Raw genomic sequence first — 24,001 nt, forward strand, 5'->3', positions numbered from 1 at the left:
GCAGGTTGTCAACACACCAGTTTACTGTTGTTACAGAGATAGTAAGAACTGCCGATGCTGGAGAATCTGAGATAACACGGTGTGAGGCTGGATGAACACAGCAGGCCAAGCAACATCAGAGGAGCAAGAAAACTTGACGTTTCGGTTCGGGACCCTTCTTCAGAAATGTTTACTGTTGCTGATGACTCCAACAAGTCAGTGCTGACTCCCCACCCCACCCCATCCACCTCCCGCCCCCACATCTAAGATCTTCCCTCAAGCTGTTTCTTCTAGAAAAAAATGTTTAAGGAGGCACTAGGAATAAAATGATATGTTCCAATAAAAAAAAATTGTGTATTGGAAAATGAAAGACTTGGGTGGAATTTGAACAGAGCTCAGAGAATCAAATAGTATAGACTGAAATATTCAGAAGCATGGGCCCAAACAGGCAAGATGCAGCCTTACCTTGAAATTATTGAGGAACTGCAGATACACAAGGGAGATTTCGACAAAGTGGATAATTTCTCTGAATCAATTTATATTGCCTTTAAAGGGCACTAAGATAATTACATTTCACATATTATAAAGCACAAAGGCAGAGAATGCAATTAAACATCGAATCGTCTAAAAAAAAACAAAAATGAAGCAGTTTAAAAATGAGTTGAAGTCAGGCCCACTTGTGAGAGATGGGAATTTTGGATTGCATTTTTTGACACGACCTATCCAGTCAACAACAGCGCATCTGGGTGAGTTGCTCTCCTCCTTGAGGTGGCGACAGAACTGGAGAGAAGGGGAGATCATTGACAGTTCTGAAGTGTTGGACCTCATCATCATGTCCATGACAGGTAAGAAAAGTGGCTGGTTTCCCATGGCCTACCTGCCAGACTAGCAGGTGGCTCCATTTACCCAATCTGGGAAATAATAGGAAATATGGGTAGAGGACGAAAAGGTAGTCTATGAAAACTAACCTCCTGGACTTGACTCAGACTCCCCTCTCCCTGTGAACCCCACCCACAACAAGTGAAAGAGAACCACTTACTGACTCACAACCAGATCCCCTGGAGACTTGGCCTCACCATTTATTCACCACCCTTAATTTCCCAAAGGTTAATTAAGAGTCATCTACATTGCTATGGGTTTGGAGTCACATGAAGGTCAGCCCAGGTAACAATGATAGATTTTCTTCCCTAAAGAAGATTAGTGAACCAGATGGGTTTTTTTCCAATGATTGGTAATGTTTTCATGGTCAGCTTTAGACTCTTAATTCCAGTTTCTTTACTGATTTAATCCCAAGTTTCCAGTACATTATCTGAGTTTCTGGATCAATAGTCCAGTGATAATACCACTAGGCCATTGCCTCTCCTCTGATCGGTTGGCAGCTACTGGTGAAGCCGGGCACCACTCTGACAGCTTGTGACATGTTCAGAAATTTGGAAGTCATCCTCTGAATGAATTCATCAGCTTGCAATCTGGTGTACGTTTTCAGTGGGGGGGAAATGATTCAGATATCACTGAATCATCCAGCCCTGTCCACCGAGGCTGTTAGCAGAGAATCACAATCTGGATTACTTTTCTCACAGGGTTCAGTCGGCAGTATCTTAACATCTGAGTTGCAAGATTCCAGCTTCCTATCTCATTCCAGGGCTTAAAGCATACATGAAGGCTGTGAAATAAAGAAGTGGAGTACTCATCAATAGAACACTAAGTGTGAAGGGTTAGTGCAGCTTCATGGATGAGATACAACCATTTTGAACAATGGGCAGCATGTTCCCTGTCCTTAGCTACATCCCATTCAAACAGCCTCTCTAAATTACCACAATTCCACCCCCAATGCCCACAACTGACCTGTATTTGGTCATTGTCGAACATCACACACAGGAAAGCACTTAGACAATTTCAAATGATTTTGTTTTTATTTACAGGCCTCAAAAGTGAAACATAAACAAAGCTAGTAAAGGTTGTGGTTCACCCCCAGAAAGTCAACCAAATGCCAGCATTATAACCAACCACTATTTTCTATTCTATGATGGTCTGCTGCTCCCAGCTCTCATCAAATACCAATGTAAATGGACAAGGGGTGTGTGTGGCCAATGTCCATGCATCATGCCCCTGCTTAGTACTGAACAACATGGAGACTTTAGACAGTCAGCTGCAAGATTAAGTCATCAGATATCCGACTTCCAATGTTAAGGTTTCTTAACATTGAGCTAGGAAGCAGAATATTGATGAGGTGAGTTGCAACATTAATGAGGAATTTAACAAGCTATTATCCCTTTAATTGGCAACTTGCTGATATTTGGCAAGAAAGTCACCTCGTCGGCCTGCAAATTCGTAAACAATGTCGCAAATTGCTCAAATCATTGAGATAGGCTGCACCAGATTTCTCCTCGGATTCCACCACCAACCTCACCACAGCTCACACCAGTCAGGCTGCTAAAACATTCCATCTCGTGACACCAGTTCAAAGAACAGCAGGGTTGTTTTCCCTGGTGACCTGCCAGCATTTTTAAAAAAAATGTTCTGCTAGCAAGTTGTTAGTAATGTTCAACCCAGGGGAATAAGCATAGCTACTTGAAATATTTCTCAAATTTCACTCGTGATGAGAACTAACGCAGAAAACGTTACAGATCATACTGGACTTGGAAGGATCAAGTGTTAACAGTTTCATGGCTAAATGATGAAACATTAATGAGGAGACTGGATTCTTCAAGGTGATTACTGTAAAAGTAAAATCATGGCCCTTGGGGAAAGGTAAGCAGCTTTCTACAAAATGTGTTCGTTTCAGCAAAAAAAATTGTGACAGATTTAGCCTCTAAAAATGAGGGTATGACAGATTGGTCACAACAGATTAGGGCACAGCAACACAAATGCAGCAGCTAAGCAGCTGTTCATAAATATTGAAACAATTTGACAAAATGAGAGGTACAACACAAAGACAGGAACATGGTTAATGTTTTAAGATGGTTTATCTGGCAACAGCAGTAGTAAAATCATATGAACATTTCCTAGGGACATAATCCAAAAATCAAAGGGATTAATGAGCAACAAGGATTCTGAACAGAAAAAGTGAGTTATCAATTAAGGTGGCTTTGAGAATATGTCTAATAGGTGGATAAATAATTCCCACCTCATATATCACAACATGATTAAAAAATAAATCTCTTTGAATAAAATGGGACTGCACATCTTTACTGTCTATCATCTTAAGGTGAGTTTCTGTTTTCTCTATGAGACTTATGAAAATATTTAACATCCACAACATTTCTCCTCTACTTATTGTTACCAAAATAAAACAAATGTTCTTGGAATTTATTCTCGGACCTTCCCTCCAGACTTGAAAATGTATTTTTTTTTCCCAACAGACTTGTCACTATTCATGTGAATAATTTAATTATTCAACTCCTAGTATAAACATAAATAACAAAAGGGTAGCTGGCACAGCCTTTGGAAAATAAAATTGCATTGTGATAAATGCTGCTCCAATTCACTTCCCACTACCATGTATACTTTTCAACTGTATTGATATTCTGCTGTTTAGTGTACCTGTTTATTCCAGTTACAGACAATCTAACATAGTACGCGCTTGTACACTTGTTTTCAAACTTGACTGAGAAGAAAGTGAGGTCATGGTTTACCTTGATAGTAGGAACTGCCAATGCTAGAGAATCTGAGATAACATGGTGTGAAGCTGGATGAACACAGCAGGCCAAGCTGCATGAGAGGAGCAGCAAAGTTTGACGTTTCAGGTCGAGACCCTTAACATCAAACTTTCCTGCTCCTCTGATGCTGCTTGGCCTGTTGTGTTCATCCAGCTTCACACTGTGTTATCTCATGTTTTCCCTTGCCTTTTTTTAATACAAAATAAGTGCTTTACAGATTTCTCCGGGGGTTTTCATTACAAGTACGTTTTCCATTAAAAGAACATTTGCTGTTTATTGTTTAATAAAAATAATCATTAACCCAATTACTTGAAAAACATTTGTACACAATAATTGATCTTACATGACACAAACGCAAACTGATAACACAGCACGGCTTGGTCAGCTGAAAACATTCTTAATGGCAAGTACAGTTGTATTATCATGAGGAGTAATTAACCAATATTCAACTTGACCATGGGCCTTGGGAGAAAATCGAGATCCAACCGTGCTTAGGTGGGATTTTAGGCGGAAATTTCTGCCTCCCTGGAAGTGGTGACAGTGGTGGCAAACAGGGAAAATAACTGGGTGAGTCAGTCCTGGAGAGATATTTGGTGAATTGGTGAGTAGCAGATGATGTACTGAGCAAGAAAGTCCACCGGGGGCTTTCTCGTGATATCAACAATGGAAGAGGAGATGGTTTGGTATATTCCCACAAAGGGAAGGATAGGGAAAATAAATCCACAGCTCTCCGGTTGACAAAGGTGACAGAGATTGAGATGAAATAAAGTTAAAATGAGCTTCTGATAAATGTTGATTAGAAAGTACAATTGAGCGGCAACATATAGAGGCAAAGTGGATTTATGAGAATAGGCTGGCAGCCAACATAAAGTGTAATCCTAAAGTCATTTATTGGTGTATAAATAGTGAGCGTGGTAAAAGGAGAACTAGGACTGACCAGGTGAGATATATCTGAGGAAACTGAAGGATGTGAAAGTGGAAATTGCAGGGGCCCTGGCCAAAATCTTTCCATCTCCCTTGGATTCATGGGAGATGATACAAGACTGGAGAATTGCAAATATCACACGCTTGTTCAAAGAAGGTTGTAAGGATAAGTCCAAAAATTGAAGAACAATCAGTTTAACAATCAGAAAGATTGACAGATGACATGAAACTTTGAAACATTGTAAGATCTAAGAGGGATATTGTACAACCTCAGAAAGACTTAGACCAGTTGGCATTGTGGGCTGACAGGTATCAGATGATGTTTAATGCAGAAAAGTATGCAATGATACATTTTGTTAGGAAGAACACTGAAAGGCAATATAAATCAAGGAGTACAATTTGTAGGGGTGTAGGAGCAGAGGAGCCTTCGTGTATTTGTACACAGATCTTCGAAGGTGACTGGATAGGTGGAAAGAGCAGTTAATAAAGCATACAGTATCATGTGCATCATAGAGTACAAGCGCAAGATGGTGTGGCTGAGCTTGGACAACGAACTTGTTAGAATTCACCTGGAGTATTGTGTACAGTTCTGGACTCCACATTATAGGAAGGATATGAACACATTGAAGTTTCTTGTCCCTGAAACCAGAAGACGGATCAGACAGGCTAGGATGCTATCTGCAAGTAAAACTGTTTAGGCTTTGGTTTCCAGATTCTCCAGCTATATGGGGAATATAATATAATATAATATAATATAATATAATAATAATATCCTGGTCCCACTTTCTCCCCACACACGTTGACCTCTTTAACACTAAGAACTATATCTAACACCTTTCAGAAAATATTCAATGTTTTGGCCTTGAGTCTTAGTGACAGAGAATCACACAGACTCACCACTCTCTGAGTGAAGAGATTTCTCCTCATTTCAGTCCGAAATGGCCAACCTCATATCATTAGACCGTGACCCCTTGTTCCAGACACCCTGACATCAGAAACATCTTTCCTGTCCGAGAGTCCTTTTGGAATTTTATAGCTTTCTATGAAATCTCCCTCAATCTTCGAAACTCCAGGAAATATGATCCTCAGAGATCTAGCCCTTCTTCATACATTAATCCTACCATCACAGGAATCAGTCTGGTAAACCGTCATTGCACTCTCTTCATGGTCAGAATATCTTTAAACAGGTAAGGAGTCCAAAACTGCACACAGTATCCAAATGTGATCTCACCAAGGCCCTGTACAATTGCAGCAAGATTTACCTGCTCCTGTACTCGAATCCTCTCACTATGAAGGGCGACATACCAACTACCTTCTTCACCAGCTGCATGTTTACTTTCAGCAACTGGTATACACAGGTTACATACCATATCCCCTCTTCCAGATCTATTGCCTTTCAGAAATTAACTTGCATTCCTGTTTTTGTTATCAAAGTAGTTAAGCTCCATATTTATTCACATTATATTGCATCTGCCACACATTTGCCCGCTCACTCAACTTGTCTAAATTACATGGAAAGTTGCTGCATCCAGCTCACAGTTCATCCTGCCACCCAGCTCTGTATCACCTGCAAATTTGGAGATATTACATTTAGTTCCCTTACCTAAATCAGGAATAGATATTGTGAATAGCTGGGTCTAAGCACTGATCCCTGCAGTGCCCTATCAGTCACTGGCAGCAACTCAAAAAGCCCCATTTATTCCTATTCAGTTTCCTCTCTACCAACAAGTTCTCTGTTTGTGTCAGTACATGCAGGTGACTACACTCCCCCCAATCCTGCATGTTTTAATTTTACATGCTAACTTCTTGTGCGGCACTTCATTTGAAATGAATAAAGCATTTTAAAAGGTAATTTCCAAATACACTTCAAATAATTTTAGTAGTTAATCATTAACTCTTTACTAAAAATATTGAACTAACATTCAGAGAATTTTTTTGTAGTTAACAAAAACATTGTTTTTTGTCGTCACGTTAATAACAGCAATAAAGACAAGAAATTCACCTACCCTTTTTCCTACTGAAAGCCCGATTCATGACGAAAAGTATTCAGCTGACACAGTAGCAGTATTCCAGTAATTTTTTTATCTGAAAATGACGAACAGGCATAAGATCATATAGTACTTCTGTGATGATTATAGACTGAAGCAGATAATTAGATATCAAGGGCTATAATCTTTCCCAACTCTGTAACAAACAAGCAGCTTCATAATTCACCCTGGTTGTAATAAAGTTATTTTCAATAATAAAGACTGTCTTGGAAAAATATTCATTAATGATCTGTGCAGGTTTGGGGAAAATAAAAGTTCAGGTTTATTTTCTTTCATTCATGGAATATGTGCATTGATAACAAGACCAGCATTTGTTGCCCATCCCCAAGAGCCCTTGAGAAGGTGATGGTGGTCTCCTGGAACCATATGGTGTTGGTATACCCATTCATTCTGTTAGCGCTAGGATTTTGACCCAGTTGACAGTGAAGTAGCAGTAACTAGTCAAGATAGTGTGGGGCTTACAGGGGATGACATTCACATGTATCTGCTGCCCTCGTTCTTCTCAGTGGTAGAGTTTTCTGGGATTGTAAGGCACTGTCAAAGGAAACTTGGCAAGTTGTTGCAATGAATCTTGTAGAAGATACACATTGCCAGCAACGTACCAGAGGTAGCAGAGAGACTGAATGTTTGAGGTGACAGTTGGGGTGCCAATCCAAAGGACTACTGTGGTCCAGAGCTTCTCAAGTGTTGTCTGAGTTTAACTGTTCCAGGCAAGTGGAGAGTATTTCATTACACTCCTGACCTGTCTTATGATGGGGTGCAGGTGTAAGAGAGTCAGATGCTGAGTTACTTGCCACAGAAACAATTTCGAGTTTCTGACCTACTATTGTTGCCACCATATTTACATGACTGGTCTAGTTAAGCATTTTGTCAGTGGTAATGCCCAGGATATTGATAGAGGAGAATTCAGTGATGGGAATACAATTAAATGTCAAGGGAAGGCTGTTAGGTTCTCTCTTCTTGGAGATGGTCATTGCATGGTACTGCTGGCATGAATGTTTCCAGCCACTTATCAGCCCATCCCCAAATATGGCCAAGGTCCTGCTGCACTTGGACATAGACTGCTTCATGTTCTGAGGATTTGCGAATGGTGCTAAACGCTACATAACCAATGAGCTTCTTCACTTTGGCTTTATGATGGAAAGGTGGTCATTGATGACACAGTTGAATTGGGTTGTGCCCCAAAGATGTTCCTGTAGATATGACCTGGATCTGAGATGATTAGCCTCCAACATCTAGAATCATCCTCTTTTGTGCTTGGTCTGTCTCTTGCCAGTATAAAGGCATCCCTTGATTCCCACTGACTTCAATTTTGTTAGGGGTCCTTGATGTAACCGTCAGTCAACTTTTGTCTTGATGTCCATGTCTGTCACTTTCACCTCGCCTTTTCAGCAATATATCACCAAGTAGCTGACAGTTACCTCGTGCACTAAATCATCCATATTTTTTTCAAATCATTGATTTGCTCTACAGTATATTAGTTATGTACAGTAAGAAATAAACACATCAGTGCAGCCAACATTGAATTGAATATTTTAAAATTACAATTCAACCATTGAGCTTTATGGTATAACTGTAGTTTAATTTAAGATCATTGTACAAGAATAAACATCTGGCTTGCATCTTACAAAATATATATATTTTGTTAATCTTCTACTGCTCCTTTAAACTCACCCTAAAACCCAATGCTTAAGCCAAAAGTTTGATCACCCGTCATGATCTGTTCCTCTTTGGCTTGGCATCTAATTTTCTCTTGCGTCTAAAATTACTGCTGTAAGGCAATTTTCAATGTTGAAGTAACTATACAATTCAAAGCTATACCAGTAGCAAAAGAAGAACAAATTCCTCTTTGAAATTTGCTGTTTCAATTGCTCCCAGCACCAGTCTGAGGTAATGCAATCCAGATCATTATAATTTGCTGCATAAAGAATGCCGTCATTTTGCCCTGGTTTTCTTTTCACCAATTATCTTAAATGTCTGTCTCCTCTGGTTAATGCTTCTCTTGCCTGGAAGAAAGAGTTACCTTCCCCAGATCCCAGCAGCACATGTACTGACTTCAAAAAAATCTCAAAAAATGAAATACCTCTTGCAATTCTTCCCTTAACCCCCACTGTTGTGAAAAGGAATTTATTTAAGGTTTAGAGTCATTTTAATCATGCATATAATTTGCTAGGACCGAAGTTCAGGAAGAAGTGAGCCATTCTTTGAACATTAAGTTTTAGAATTAGCCAAATGATGACCTGTAATGATCTCCAGAATAATGTTGCTTTTAAATATAACCTAAATAGAAATAAATTTAATATCCACTCAATGAACATGAATTGAACACGAACCTCTCAATCTATATTTTAAGATTAATTTATTGGTAAGAACGATTTAGTTCTTACAAAGTGCATTCATACTTGTATTTAAAATGTTAAGAAAGGATTCTGTAGTGTACAAAAAAATGTCATGCTATGAGCGAATTTTTTTTGGATGAAGCATTACTTCTCAGTAAGGTTTAACAGAATAGATAGTTTTTTACAAAACATGTTTTGAATATTTCAGTCATTTAAAACTTGTAGAAGTGAGGGTACTGCACTCCATGTTGAAGCACCATTCAGTAAGACCAGAGTGGAGAGATGCCAATCTTTAGAGGGACAATGCAGACTGCCATGTGCAAGCAGCCCTTCAAAGAAACAGTACAATGGCACAAGAAAAATACCCTTGCAAGGCAAAGATGTCACTGGGGATGCAAACATGAAGAGGGCTTGGGAGTGAGAAAACAAAAATGAGTGGCCTCAACTTAGGACCCAGAAGACTAAGACCTCAGGGTGCCAGTCTTGAAAACAATGATTAATGGAGTGGAATTAACCACAAGGGTAGACAGTGCAAACACCTTACCTACTCATTATTGAAATAAGGATAAGTGAACACAATCCACATTCCACACATGTCCTGTGTTACAAGCAACTATTCACAAGCTGCAGAACACCATGCAGACAATGACATTTGAGGTGACTGGGCATCAAGATGCTAGGAACAGCACCTAAGAATATTAATGGCTTTTATAATAGTAGATCATTTCTCAGATGATTTCAACAAGTCAATATAATAGGATTTTTCAAGATCTAAAGGTGTCTGTCTATGAAGGCACCAGTAAGTTACTTTCTTCTATCCTGGAGCCTTCAATAATGAACTAGAAGGAGTGCATATAGGTAATTTTATCTCTCTAAAGGACGGAAGTGATAATAAAATTCATCCCTAAAGGGAATCTAGCCTAGAGTACTAATAGTACATAACGCTGGATAGAACAAAGTGAAAGTGTTGGGAGGTGGTAAAGACGTGGCTACCAACAATTCATCATCAACTCCCCTCCCCATCCTTCCAAAATCCAGGTCCAAGTTTTGGGATGGGGTTTTAATATGTCCAATGATTCATTAATTGGCATTGAACTCATTTAAACTAAAACAGATCTACAGCATACTTCAATATTGGAACTCTTATTCAGCATTCAAATGTATAGGAAATTAATGGCTGTACATTTATGCTTTAAAAAAGGTTGAATCTTATAGTATTTCGGATAAGTTGCAATCTCACAGATTTTCACGAATGGTCTGTCTCTATCAAGCAGATTCCAATTACTTGCCATATCATCCCAAACTCATTGTGTTAACTATCTATCATGGACCTATGGTGCTCCTCTCGTCTAATACTAGCTGAATTCTATTATCCCGCTTTACGCAGAAGAACTAGCTAGTGCGGGAACTCTCAGAATAGACTGACATCCTGGACGTCCACACTATTTTTAATAGGCTATTGTGCAACCAGACAAGCACCATCAGGCTGGAGTTGTCCTTCATGGTTTGTGACATTTAGCCCAGATATGGCAAATCCAGGCATATTTGCATCCCAATTTGTAGATGGGCAACTGGAGCTCATGATGGATGGTGTGGAACATGGTCTTCCCTCGTGACATGCGGATGATGCTGTACTATCTGATGCTGGCACCCTGGGTAATTGTGGTCTCAGCTGTCTGTGGGAATGCCCAGCAGTGAAGGAAGAAAATCAACAACTGACAGTGCTGAGATTATCACATAAAATTAACTTGCATGAGGTAAAGGGTTGTGCTACCCATTTTCATCTCAATCAATCACTTCATCTCTCTCATTCCAAAATAAAACAGCCCAAAAATGGAACATAAAGAGCCAAGTTGTGTGGCATGCTGCCCAATATTCAGCTGCTCACTTATTACCAAGAGATGATCCTGCCTATAACCACCCAAAATGGCCAACTGACCACGCCCGAGCCTCTGGACTGATATTGGAGGATACCCTTGACCTACTGCGTTAGGAACCTCTGACTGAAGTCTATTTCCCCTGACTTGAGTCAGCTCTGCTGACAATCAGGAAGGCATCCTTGCTTCGTGTCAGCGCCAAACAGAAGTAAGGTGAGCGAGATTGCTCTGGGGTCTTGGGGGCGCAAAGGCAGGCATACTGTGAGCTTCCATACACATTCACTGTGAATGAGGGCTGAGACAGCAAGTGAGTAGCTGAGATAGAACCTGGTCCAATCTGTCAGCAAAGGTGCCTGTCCCTGTGCATAAAGTCTCCTTGATGGAGCATATGATTTCTAATTGCTGGTAGGTGCCAGAGTGCAGCGCAAGTGGATCCTGTAATGCATTTTAAAAGGTGCCATTAGGGTCTCAAGAGGCTGGCAGCTGTAAGATGCCAGGGTAGCCAATTTAGCAGCCTAGGGAAAGAAACAACAAGGTATAGTCACCAGATATCTGGTCTGACTTTCATTTTGAAATTGTTGACATCTTGTTACCTCATGCAGGTAGTAGAATAGTAAACTGCACATTAATGAGGCAAAATATTCAGTTACTGAGGCTGACAACAAGTAATGATAATGATCCCCACACATCGGCAACCCATTGGTGCCTAGCACGAATTTGGTCTTGATGTCCAGAACTCTGTTTGAAAATGCAACAAATTGCTCCAAATGTTGAGAAAGGCCTGATTTGAGTTCTCACAATTCGCCTACATTTCATGCCATAGTCCATATCGTCCAAGCCACTATAAGAGTCAGTCCATAGTATGAAAAAATGTTTCGGCTCAAGATTCTTTGTTTGTGTACACAAGGAACTAAGCAGAAACTGATGGTAGGACTAACAAGTGCTGGCACAAAACATCTAGCTAATCAAGCTTGAAGTCAGCAAGATTAATGAAGCAATTGAAAATATTAATTTTAAAGCAATAAAGCAAATAAGCATTTGGTGGAAAAAGGTCACAAAAGGACCACATTTCTGGCCTGTGTTAGCTAGGGTCAAAAATTTAGTCAAACTTGCTGTAAGCTGACTGCACCTAACTCTCCTTTCTCGTTTTTTTTTTAACATTTATTCCATGTTGTACATACAGTGAACCAGCAGACAGAAAATCTGGCCAGTAAATTTAATATAAAAGTGTATTTGTATTTTGAGGATAGTGCTTGAAATGTCGGGGCATGCTTTCGTATTCAATGAGCTTCAAAGAACTTTGGAAACATTTGTTACTGCTGATATAAGTAGCCAGCCTGAATGGTTAACTGCTTCGTTAAAGATGCTGCCTGATCAGTGGGGTCTTCCTACATTTAACTTTCTTGCTTTTTGTAAAATTCAACCTTTTCCCAATCCTTTCTCTTTCTTTAGCCTGAATCCTTAAATCCCCTCGTTAAAGGGCTACTGTTTGTCCAATTTTTTCACTGAGCTCTCGAAAGCCCTGCTGTCCTCTCTGTGCCAGTATTAGCTGCATTTCTTTCAAGGAAATAAAAGTCATAAATCCTAAGTGTCCACAAACAAGTTTAAATAATCGGCATGTCAGAAGATGTCTTGTTGTAACAAAATCTGGCACAATGTACCAATTTCCTCATCTCTCTGCTCTTCTTATTTCTTGCCTGTTCACTGTAAAAACAAGGGTAACAAATTACTCTGTAAACAATTCATTTTTTATTCAGCATAACTTTGATAGCTTCTACATCTTGCACAGAGCTTCACTTGCAAGGAATTTATACTCAGAATAAGTGCATGTTCCTGAACTCGCAAAACTTGATTCGATTTACTGTTGTCACATTTACCGAGATACAGTGGAAAGTGTTGTTCTGCATGCTCCACAGGCAGATCGTGCCATACAAAATGCACCAGGGTAGCAAAACAAGAGTGCAGAATACAGTGTTACACTCACAGTGATGGTACGGACAGAGAGATGAACATTAATATTTGAGAAGTCCGTTCAAAAGTCAGATAAGAACAGGGAAGAAACTATTCTTGAATCTGTTCACACATGTATTCAAAACTTTCCTATCTTCTGCTCGATGGAAGAGAGTATAACTGGGGTGGGAGGAGTCTTTGATTATTTTGGTTGCTTTCTGAAGCAGCCGAAGTGTAGACGGAATCGCTGAATGCCAGGCTGCTATTTGTGATAGACTGGGCTGTGTTCACGACTCTCTGTAATTTGTTGCAGTCTTCAACAAAGGAAACAATATCAAACTATGATACATCCAGATAGGATGCTTTCTTCAGTGCATCCATAAAAATTAATAAGAATCATCATGGACATGCTGAATTTCCTTAGCTTCCTGAGGAAGTAGAGACCTTGTTGTGCTTTCTTGACCATCACGTTGTCATGGGTGAACCAGGGCAGATTGTTGGTGATGCCAATCCCAGAAGGGCTCTCAAACATCTCCACCTCAGCACCATTGATGCAGACAGAGGTGTGCTCTTCACTCTGCCTCCTGAAGTCAATCACCAGCTTCTTTGTTTTGCTGATGTTGGCAGAGAGATTATTGTCTTTATGCCATGCCGCTAAGCACTCAATCTCCTTCTTGTACTTTGTCTTGTTATTTGAGATCCAACCCTCAACAGTGGTGTCATCAACAAACTTGTAAATGGACATGGGGCAAGAGTTCTGGCCACAATGTCGTGGGTGTATAATAAGTATGAGTAGGCAGCTTTGCAGTGTTGAGGATTATCATGGAGGCAGCGTTGTTGCCTATCCTTACAACGGTCTATGGGTCAGGAAGTCAAGGATCCAGTTAAAGGACAGAGTTGATAATGTGCTCTGGTAGGCCTTTTGTGGTAGTCTGAACCTAAATTTACTTCATCCTACCATCTGGGCTAGTACTGAGAAGGCCCTTCTTGTTTTTTTTTAAATCCCATGTTTGCTTAGCATTTTGTATTTGTGCATGATATGCAAGCGTTGCTATTTTAGAAACCGAGAGAGGTTTAATCTCTAACTCTCTTTGTCTTCACTGAGCCAAGTAGCAGTACCATATCCAATCAGCCTGCCATATTCTGTCTCCATAAAAATGTTTGTCATCACACCCAGCATCTGAATCCAGGAACATTTCAGTTGGTAACCTCAGTAAATTTGCAACTAGGACAGCCAAAAACAAACCACACCAAAGTGATAACTGCTGCCATCTGGAACTTTGCCACTGCTGGATTTTTACTTTAGCTCGCCAGTTGCTAGATCTCCCAAAGGCAAGCTGAGTATTTTGGCTCAGCCCATTTTTCTCTTCCAACTTTCATGATCTTCTAAGAGGCTATGACCAATATCAAAAGAAAACTGAAAAATAAATTTTCTCAATGAACTCATTGAAAATATCTATGTAAATATCAAAGAGCCTCCAGAAAAACCTCAAGCTGAGTCTTATATATTTGTTAATGTCGTTGAACTCTGACATCTCTGTAGTGTAGGTAACACATTCTTCAATCTAGAGTGTAAATATTGTTAATGATCTGAGTAGAGGCCAATAACTAAGAGAAATTCAAACCTCCAGGCAATAGCTGAAAGGATGGCACAATAATACTTCATGCTTTCAAACGTTTACTGTAACTGAAGATAAAGCACAATTGACTCAATTATATTTGTAACAATCAAAACCTCAAAACTAAACATACCTCTTTTTTATCTTTTAGCACGACCAAAAACGCTTTTCATAAGTAGATTTTTACAGCAGGTTTTCAATTCTCCCTGAAGCAGTTGATGATGATATTTTGGTCCTCAGGGTTTATGACTGTTCTTTTCCTTTCACAAACTGGCAACTTTTAATGTCAGAACTGTCAATCACAGTGAGATTTCTCCTGGATATTCATCTTCTTGCATAAGCAAAGAGAAATTTTCACTCTTAGTTTTAACTGTTCACGAGTTTGGCCTTTTCAATCCGAGGGCAATGTTCCAGTTGTGTTCCAGTGTGTGAACCATAGCATCTCATTGATGCTTCCTCCAGAAATTGGCAAGCAACTCTTATCTGGTAGTTTTCAGGGGTACCTTGGTCCCTTCTCCTCTCAAAGCCGACCTCTGCCAGAACATGAATCGCGTCGGCCTTGTATCCAGCCAGAAATACTGATCAGTGATCCTGGTGACCCCAGTGCTCTTTGTCTTCCAAGTAAATGGACAACTCAAAGCACATTAGTTTACCTCTGGGATTTTGGAGCCTCACAGATTATCCACCAAGTACACGGGCTGCTGCCGTTGTCTGCAAGGTATACATCTTACACCTTCTTTCTAGGAAAACAATCTGGATCTCCTTTAATTTCTAATAGTTAAATCACTTCTGGTTGCTGTTAAGCAGGCTTCAAAATTGGTCACGTGGCTCATCTCATTTTATCTTGTATTAGAGTCACAACAATCTCATAATTGTAACACTGTGCAGTAAAGCATTGCAAGGACCATAGAAAGCTGATTTAAAATGGTGGGGGGTCTGTTTTACAGAAGGAAGCACAAATGGGTCATTTTCATCACTGGACAAATGCTGTTTGCTGATCACGCACCAAGTTGTACAGAAAGTAGCATGACTATATAAAAGCAAGAGGGGAGAATTTTGGACCATTTCTAAAAAATCCAGAAGCATTAATAAGGTATAATGAACCTTTGAAAGTACAATCGGCTCAGTGTCACAGAAGAACAACTATTCCATTCAAATAAACACTAAAACTGTGAATGCTAGAAATCTGGCTACTCTTTGCCAGAAGTTCTGCAGTGTTTCTCCAGCACTCTTTTTGTTTCAAAGTATTCTGTTCAACTCGCATCTATAATTCTATTGAGTATGAATAGCTTTACCTAATATGCTTACCGCAATGCTGACAAGTTATTTCATTGTCTGGACCACAGGTATCAGAATCTTTAGCGGCTTAATGAAGATCTGTAGCTCAAGATGTTGGTTGATTTGCCGAGTTGATTGGTGTTTGTGCAAGCGTTTTGTCTCCCTTCGAGGTGACATCTTCAGTGCTGTCTAGCGTCAGTTGAAGAACAGTTGTTCTGTTCCACTCTGAATTTATATGGTCCAGTCTATCATGGTGGGCATGACACTGTCTGGAAACAGGACTACCCCTCATGACAGACCAGACCACATAAATTCAGAGTGGGACAGAACAACTGCACTTCAACGGAGGCTACACGGCACTGAAGATGTCACCTAGAAGGGAGACGAAACCTTTGCACAAAATCATATCAGAATCTACCTTTGCCTCTGAATGGCAGACAAAGGCAAACACATCTTAGAAATCTAGATGGAGCTGTAAGTTAAATGAACCAACATGATAACAAGGGTAGAGTTTCCTGCTGATGGAAGTTATTTCATTGACAGAAGTTTGGTCAGCAACTCAGGATTCCTTTCCATGCCTTGTTATCACAAGATTTTATGGAAGAATTGGCAAGAAGAGTGAAGGGATTTCAAATGTTACAACTAATGAAACAAATTGCAATCAGCTTCACAGTAATAGTTATCTTACAGATATTGAGGAGCACTGCCTCTACAGGGAGTTAAAGAACAAAATTGCTGCTGCAGTGAGTTCCCACAAATCATTACAAACATACAGCATGACTTATTCCTCCTCATGTGTGCAGTGACTGCTATAATGCTGTTTCTTCAAGTTTGTTATTGAAATTCTTCGGGTGAATGTAGTTGTGTTGATATCTGCAATAGTTGGCAAGATTGATGCAGAGTCTTACGAAGTACTAGTTGTTCAGGGCACTGAATCTACTGGCTGCCATTCAATGTCTATAAAAACAGGAAATGTAACATGTTATAACGTTGGCTGCAAGAATTCCTATAAACAATGCTTATACGAAAAAAAGACTGTATGAAAGAGGAAATGAATATGAGTGGGTATGTCAAGAAAATTATGCATTCAGCCCTCCATGGTTTTGTTGTTTTCCAATTTCTCTATAAATTACACATTAACGATGTTCAATGAAGCCTCTTTCAACTGAAAAGGGAGGCACGGTGGCTTAGGGGTTGGCACTGCTGCCTCACAGTGCCAAGGACCCAGGTTTGGTTCCATCCTCAAGTGACTGTCGGTGTGGAGTTTGCATGTTCTCCCCGTGTCAGCATGGGTTTTCTCCAGTTGCTCCAGCTTCCTCCCACAATTCAGTGATGTGCACATTAGGCGGATTGTCCATGTTAAATTGCCTGTAGTGTTCAGGGATATGTAGGGAAGGTGGGCAATAGGTGGTGGGATGCTCTGAGTTTGGTGTGGACTTGAAGGGCATGTTTCCACACTGTAGAGATTCTATGAACATTGCCGTTCCATTACAACATCCCATTTTCATTTGTTATGTTCTCTATTGCTTGATCATCCACTTTCTACCATGCCACAACTACTTATCAGGCTCTCTTAGTCGATGCAATCTCATCTCAACCCCACCCTGAATTCGTTACTACAGCATCATTTGTGTCTGGCACCCCACTCTAATCCCCCCTTTACCTTGTGTCTGCTCAGTGAAATTATTAACTCAATCTCTATAATGACTATATCACCTTTGAATGGGGTAGCCGGAACTGCAGATGCTGGAGAATCTGAGATATCATGGTGTAGAGCTGGATGAACAAAGCAGGCCAAGCAGCATCAGAGGAGTAGGAAAGCTGACGTTTCGAGCTTAGACCCTTCTTCAGAAATGGGGGAGGGGGAAGGGGATTCTGAAATAAATAGGGAGGGGGGACGCGGATAGAAGATGGATAGAGGAGAAGATAGGTGGAGAGGAGACAGACAGGTCAGAGAGGCAGGGTGGAGCAAGTAAAGGTGGGTGACAGTGGGGAGTTAGGGAGGGGATAGGTCAGTCCAGGGAGGACGGACAGGTGAACTGGGTGTGATGAGGCTAGTAGGTAGGAGATGGGCGTGGCGTTTGAGGTGGGAGGATTGGATAGGTGGGAGAAAGGGCAGGTTAGGGAGGTGGGGACAAGCTGGGCTGGTTTTGGAATGGGGTTGGGGGAGGGGAGAATTTGAAGCTTGTGAAGTCTACATTGATACCATTGAGCTGCATGGTTCGTAAGCGAAATATGAGGTTCTATTCCTACAACCTTCGGGTGGCATCGTTGTGGAACTGCAGGAGGCCCAGGATGGACACATTGTCTGAGGAATGAGAGGGTAAGTTGAAATGGGTCGCAACTGAGAGGTGCAGTTGTTTGGTGCAAGCCGAACATAGGTGTTCCGCCTCCCCCTCTCTCCCTATTTATTTCAGAATCCCCTTCCCCTCCCCCATTTCTGAAGAAGGGTCTACGTCCGAAACATCAGCTTTCCTGCTCCTCTGATGCTGCTGGGCCTGCAGTCTCCATCCAGCTCTTCACCTTGTTATCTCACCGATGAATGGACCTGTTTTCAATTTGCTACTCACATAACTTGGCTTATTCATGCATAATTGCTTTTCAGCCTTACTGTCAAATCTTACTTGAATTCCCTGATTCTATATTCTTTGTTCTGGTCTGTTCTCCATATCTTTCATCATCATATCCATCTCTATTCCATTTTCTTTCCATCCAAGGCCATCCAACCTCTTTGTCAACCATACTTTCCCCAGCAAGTCATTGAATTTATCCCCATAAGCAGTGTTGAATAGTGAGTGACTTGTGAGTGAGGTCAGCAATAGCAGAGTGGTTAACGTATTTTGGATCAGTGAGGTGGCCAGCAACAGAAAGGCCACTCTAAAAGCAGCAATTCTGAAACTATTTGAAGAGCAGGAGTACACACTAGGAGATCAGTGAGGAAGTAGGGGTTTGCAGCTTCAACGTCATATTTCCCCCAGGTCACTTTTGACAGTTGGTATAATTTTGCTTCTTAACTGTTCACCTTCCCTTTAAACTCCCCTATATAATCGTACCACTGATGGTTTAGGGCCAATAACACTCGACTGTTCGTCCAGAGACCCAGGCCAATCGACTGGAACACGAGTTCAAATCCTATCTTGGCAACTGATGGAATTTGAATTAAATTAATAAATCTGCAATGTGACACTAACTTCCTTGATAGTGACTATAGGTAAAATATTCCCAGTTATTTAAATAACAAACTGCAAGCATTGGTGAGAAAGTTGAGAAAATAGGTGAAGGTCGACAATTAGGAGATTCTCTAATAAAAACCGAAAGAACTGCAGATGCTGTAAGTAAGGAACAAAAACAGAAGTTGCTGGAAAAGCTCAGCAGGTCTGGCAGCATCTGTGAAGAAAAAAAAGATCTGAATTAACGTTTCGGGTCCGCTGACCCTTCCTCAGAACTGATTCAGTTCACTTCAGAACTGTGGAGGAGATTCTCTAAATTGAGAGTAAACTGTCTGATTTTCCAATTGAGTGTTGAACAGCGAAACAACAATCGTGCAAGTGAATGGCAAACTGCCTTTTTGCTTCTATTTGTGTGTATTAGCATTTCACTATTAGTTAATCTCACCTTACCTCACCTCATTCCCGTTCTCCATTCCGCCAAATCAAAAGTGGAAGTTGGAAAAATCCCAGCTTGAAAGTCAGAGGTATGTTCCTCAGTCAAGTTAAGGGAGACGTTCTTCAGTCTGGGGGGTCCCACCACAGTAAATCAGGGGCAGCCTCTGATATCAGATTCGGGACCTAAGCTCTGTCAATCACCAGATGGATGGCAATGGTTCAGGTGTCCATGCTTCTTCAGCCCGGGTAGTGGGACATCGTCAGTTCTGTGCGTCCAGTACAACCAGTCCAGGGAGTCATGGTAACTCAGTCGAGGAGCTACAAGGATCTGATCACTCATCAGTTGGGCCATCAGTCCAAGTCACTAAAACACGAGGGAGGCGGGGTAGTTATCAGAGGCTATTGCTGTAGGATGGATGCCGCTGAACTTGATTCTGTTGTTTGGAAATAGCATGCTGAGATGGAGAAGGAACAATGATTGTGAAAGGGAGAGGGGGTTGGAAGTCAATATATCAGAGGGAGAGGCGACAGTGGATTGAGAATCATGGGAGGGGTATTCACTGAGGATCCACACTACCCTGGCCACCATGGAGGTGAGTGTAGCACGATGGGTGGCTTGACGAAGGTGGTGGGCTGAGGGTCAGGAGATAATGATAAGACATGAAGTCATAATTCAAAGAAGCATGTGGAAATATTTCAAGTCTCAGTATTGATCAGCTCAACATGGAATACCAATGCAAGAAGCATGGAGGTTTTGGAGGAGAGGGGCACTCTGCTGAAGGCGACTTAGGTTGTCTTTTATACTCATGAGGCTCACAAATGTGTGCTGAAAATGGAAAATGACTGACAATACATCTGGTGACAGCAGAAAAATTGTTTTTCTCTTCAGTGTGAGCACACAAGCTCTTCTTCTGCATGACGTGAGACCCTTCCAAGGTAACTACATTAATCAGGCACTTTCACTGCACCGTTGAAGGCATTTACAGTAATGGTATTCTGCATTTGAAATGCTTGCAGTCTCTAACTTTGTGGAGTACAAGTCCTGGTCACAAGTAGTCTTGATCATGTCATTAGTCATTCCAGATTGAAAATTCTCATCTTTATAAAGTAAAAGTAATCACAAATGACCTTAAAAGTGTTACCTATAGGCCACAATTCACAGAAACAATCTAAGCCTTCACAAGGGCTCAGAGCTAATTTCCTCTCACCTTGAACTGTAAGTGTTCACTAACATGCTCTTTACATGTAATGTTGCTTAACTTGAGTGGTGTGAGGTGTGATAGTGGTAGCAAGGTATCAGTCATCCTACAGCACTTTTTCAGCCTCCCACTGTCATGACAATGTCCCAAAGACAAATTGTGCAGTGGAAATACATAGGAGTCATATATATAGACGGCATATATAGCTAGCACCTCCTCCCACCCACCCTCCTGCAAAATTCCATCCCCTATTCCCAATTCCTCCGCCTCCGCCGCATCTGCTCCCACGATAAGACATTCCACTCCCGCACATCCCAGATGTCCAAGTTCTTTAAGGACCGCAACTTTCCCCCCACGGTGATTGAGAACGCCCTTGACCGCGTCTCCCGCATCTCCCGCGACACATCCCTCACACCCCGCCCCCGCCACAACCGCCCCAAGAGGATCCCCCTTGTTCTCACACACCACCCTACCAACCTCCGGATACAACGCATTATCCTCCGACACTTCCGCCATTTACAATCCGACCCCACCACCCAAGACATTTTTCCATCCCCTCCCCTGTCTGCTTTCCGGAGAGACCACTCTCTCCGTGACTCCCTTGTTCGCTCCACACTGCCCTCCAACCCCACCACACCCGGCACCTTCCCCTGCAACCGCAGGAAATGCTACACTTGTCCCCACACCTCCTCCCTCACCCCCATCCCAGGCCCCAAGATGACATTCCACATTAAGCAGAGGTTCACCTGCACATCTGCCAATGTGGTATACTGCATCCACTGTACCCGGTGCGGCTTCCTCTACATTGGGGAAACCAAGCGGAGGCTTGGGGACCGCTTTGCAGAACACCTCCGCTCAGTTCGCAACAAACAACTGCACCTCCCAGTCGCAAACCATTTCCACTCCACCTCCCATTCTCTTGATGACATGTCCATCATGGGCCTCCTGCACTGCCACAATGATGCCACCCGAAGGTTGCAGGAACAGCAACTCATATTCCGCCTGGGAACCCTGCAGCCATATGGTATCAATGTGGACTTCACCAGTTTCAAAATCTCCCCTTCCCCCACTGCATCCCTAAACCAGCCCAGTTCATCCCCTCCCCCCACTGCACCACACAACCAGCCCAGCTCTTCCCCCCCACCCACTGCATCCCAAAACCAGTCCAACCTGTCTCTGCCTCCCTAACCGGTTCTTCCTCTCACCCATCCCTTCCTCCCACCCCAAGCCGCACCCCCAGCTACCTACTAACCTCATCCCACCTCCTTGACCTGTCCGTCTTCCCTGGACTGACCTATCCCCTCCCTACCTCCCCACCTACACCCTCTCCACCTATCTTCTTTACTCTCCATCTTCGGTCCGCCTCCCCCTCTTTCCCTATTTATTCCAGTTCCCTCCCCCCATCCCCCTCTCTGATGAAGGGTCTAGGCCCGAAACGTCAGCTTTTGTGCTCCTGAGATGCTGCTTGGCCTGCTGTGTTCATCCAGCCTCACATTTTATTATCTTGGAATCTCCAGCATCTGCAGTTCCCATTATCTCTGATATATAGCTAGCATGTTGCCTCAGAGTGACAAGGCCTGGGGTTTGATTCCAGCCTTAGGTAACTGTCTGCGTAAAGCATGCACTTTCTCCACGTGTCTGCATGGCTTTCCTCCAGGTGCTCTGATTTCCTCCTACAGTCCATAGGTACACAGATTAAGCGGATGGGCCATGTTAAATTGCCTATGATATGCAGGGATGTGCAGGCTAGTGGATTAGCCATGGTAAATGCAAGGTTACAGGGATAGGGTAGGTGGGTGGGACTGGATGGGATGCTGTTTGGAGGGTCAGTGTGGGATTGGGGGGCCAAATAGCCTCTTTCCACACTGTAGGGATTCTATAAAGAGTTCGGAAAGATGGTTATTCAATCAATTTTGTAAATGCAAGAAAATCTGTTTAGCCTAGAATGAGAGAGAGAAATAATATTTCTTTAGGATCATGGCTGGAATTATAAAATGTTACCAGTTTAATTTAAGACAATAGATTGTCCCTGGTGCTTCACTGGGTAAGAAAAGGCAAAACTGATTAAACGCAGATGATACTTTGATTGCTAACATGTAAGACATGAATGCAGGTACTGACAGGCACATACTTGTTCCTGTTTTGCTATTTTAAAGGACAATTTGAGTGTGGAAAGGAGAAAAAGCAAGAAGACGGTAGTCAGACTTGGGTAGAGAGTGCCAGAGGAAACCAGTTGAAATAAAATCAACATCACATAAATCAGTTTGTCCTGTCATGATCATGTTACTCTGTGTAGGAGTTTGTTGCATACAAATTAGTGGCAGTATTTCCTATCTGACTACAGTTCAGTGAAGTATTTCATTGGGTCCAGGCAGTTAGCAGTCCTCTGGCAGCTCACCCTTGGCCACAGAAGATTCAAACGTTATTGCCAGGGTTCATAATATCTCCTCCAATGTCTTCCTCAACAACCTGGCGCACATCTTATACTGGCATGTGGATTAATTGAATTTTAAAACTGCTAAATCTGCTAGTACCTCTTCTCTGTGTTAATTTGTTCTAATATTTCACAGTCGTCCGCTCTGATCTCTGTACCTCCATCATCTTTTTCCCTTTCTGAAGACTGATGGAAAGCATTCATTGAGGTTCTATTGCAGAGCACCTATATGGTCCTAATCTGGTTTATTATTCCCTATTTATTATTTATATATTTGAAAAAAAAGCCTTTAGGTTTTCCTTTATTCTATCTGCTAATGCTTTTTCATGCAGTCCGTTAAGTTTCCTACATTCTTTTGTAACTCCACCTTTCTACCGCACTTTTTATAGTTCTGCAGGGACTCCGCTATATTGAGCCCTTGGTAGCACCATCTCTTTCACTTCTTTTCCTAATCCGAACCTCTAAGTCTCTTGAGGTAGTCTCTCTAGTCTTGATCCCACCCTTTGTCTTCATCTGCCCTGTACTCAAACAATATCTATTTGAATGCCTCCCACTCCTCAAACACAAGTTATATCTCCAAGGAGCTGCTCGTCATTCATTTAGCCCAATGCATCCCTGATTTTAGTTAAATTAGCCTTTTCCCAATTTATAACTTCTATTCTTGGCACATCCTTAATCTTTTCCATGACTATCCAATGGAGTTACTCCCTCCCAATCTTGTGCACAAAATTACCCAATCAGCATTTAGGTGGTTAAAGTTCCCAATTACTGCATTATTATTGTTATGCGTCTCTGAAGTTTGATAACATATTTGATCCTGACTGTTAGGGGGCCTACAATTTTCACCTAACAACACGTTTATCACTTCTGTGTTTTTTACTTCTACCCATATGCCCACATTTAATGATTCCTCCAAGACATCACCACTCCTCACTGCCATCATTTGTTCCTTGTTTGATATTGTGAACCTCCATTCTCTTCTATCCCCTCCCCGTCTGATGAAATACTTTACAACCATGAATTCTGAGCTGTTAATCCCACCCATGTTTGAACCAATTCTTGATCATAGCTGTGAAATCTTGCTCTCACA

At 41.7% G+C, this 24,001-nt stretch overlaps 1 protein-coding gene and 1 long non-coding RNA gene across 26 annotated transcripts in view; one reads left to right on the forward strand and one right to left on the reverse strand.

The window, feature by feature from the left end:
- gulp1b (GULP PTB domain containing engulfment adaptor 1b) overlaps positions 1-24,001 on the reverse strand; it is a 344,780-nt gene that overhangs the window by 157,994 nt on the left and 162,785 nt on the right. For 24 of the 25 annotated variants that reach the window (XM_048534120.2, XM_048534121.2, XM_059647184.1 and 21 more), the window contains one exon: positions 6,569-6,647. The exons of the other annotated variant lie outside the window; for it this stretch is intronic. In XM_048534120.2, the coding sequence (XP_048390077.1) occupies positions 6,569-6,596 (28 nt within the window). In that variant the 5' untranslated portion in view covers positions 6,597-6,647. The remainder of the gene's footprint in view (positions 1-6,568; positions 6,648-24,001) is intronic. 25 annotated transcript variants of the gene reach the window in all.
- The window catches only part of LOC125453938 (uncharacterized), a 46,881-nt gene continuing 25,392 nt past the window's right edge, over positions 2,513-24,001 (forward strand). Inside the window, exon 1 of the long non-coding RNA XR_007247912.2 lies at positions 2,513-2,730. This is a non-coding gene — a long non-coding RNA (uncharacterized LOC125453938). The remainder of the gene's footprint in view (positions 2,731-24,001) is intronic.

The sequence above is a fragment of the Stegostoma tigrinum genome, chromosome 7, assembly GCF_030684315.1.
Source record: "Stegostoma tigrinum isolate sSteTig4 chromosome 7, sSteTig4.hap1, whole genome shotgun sequence".
NCBI lineage: Eukaryota > Metazoa > Chordata > Chondrichthyes > Orectolobiformes > Stegostomatidae > Stegostoma > Stegostoma tigrinum.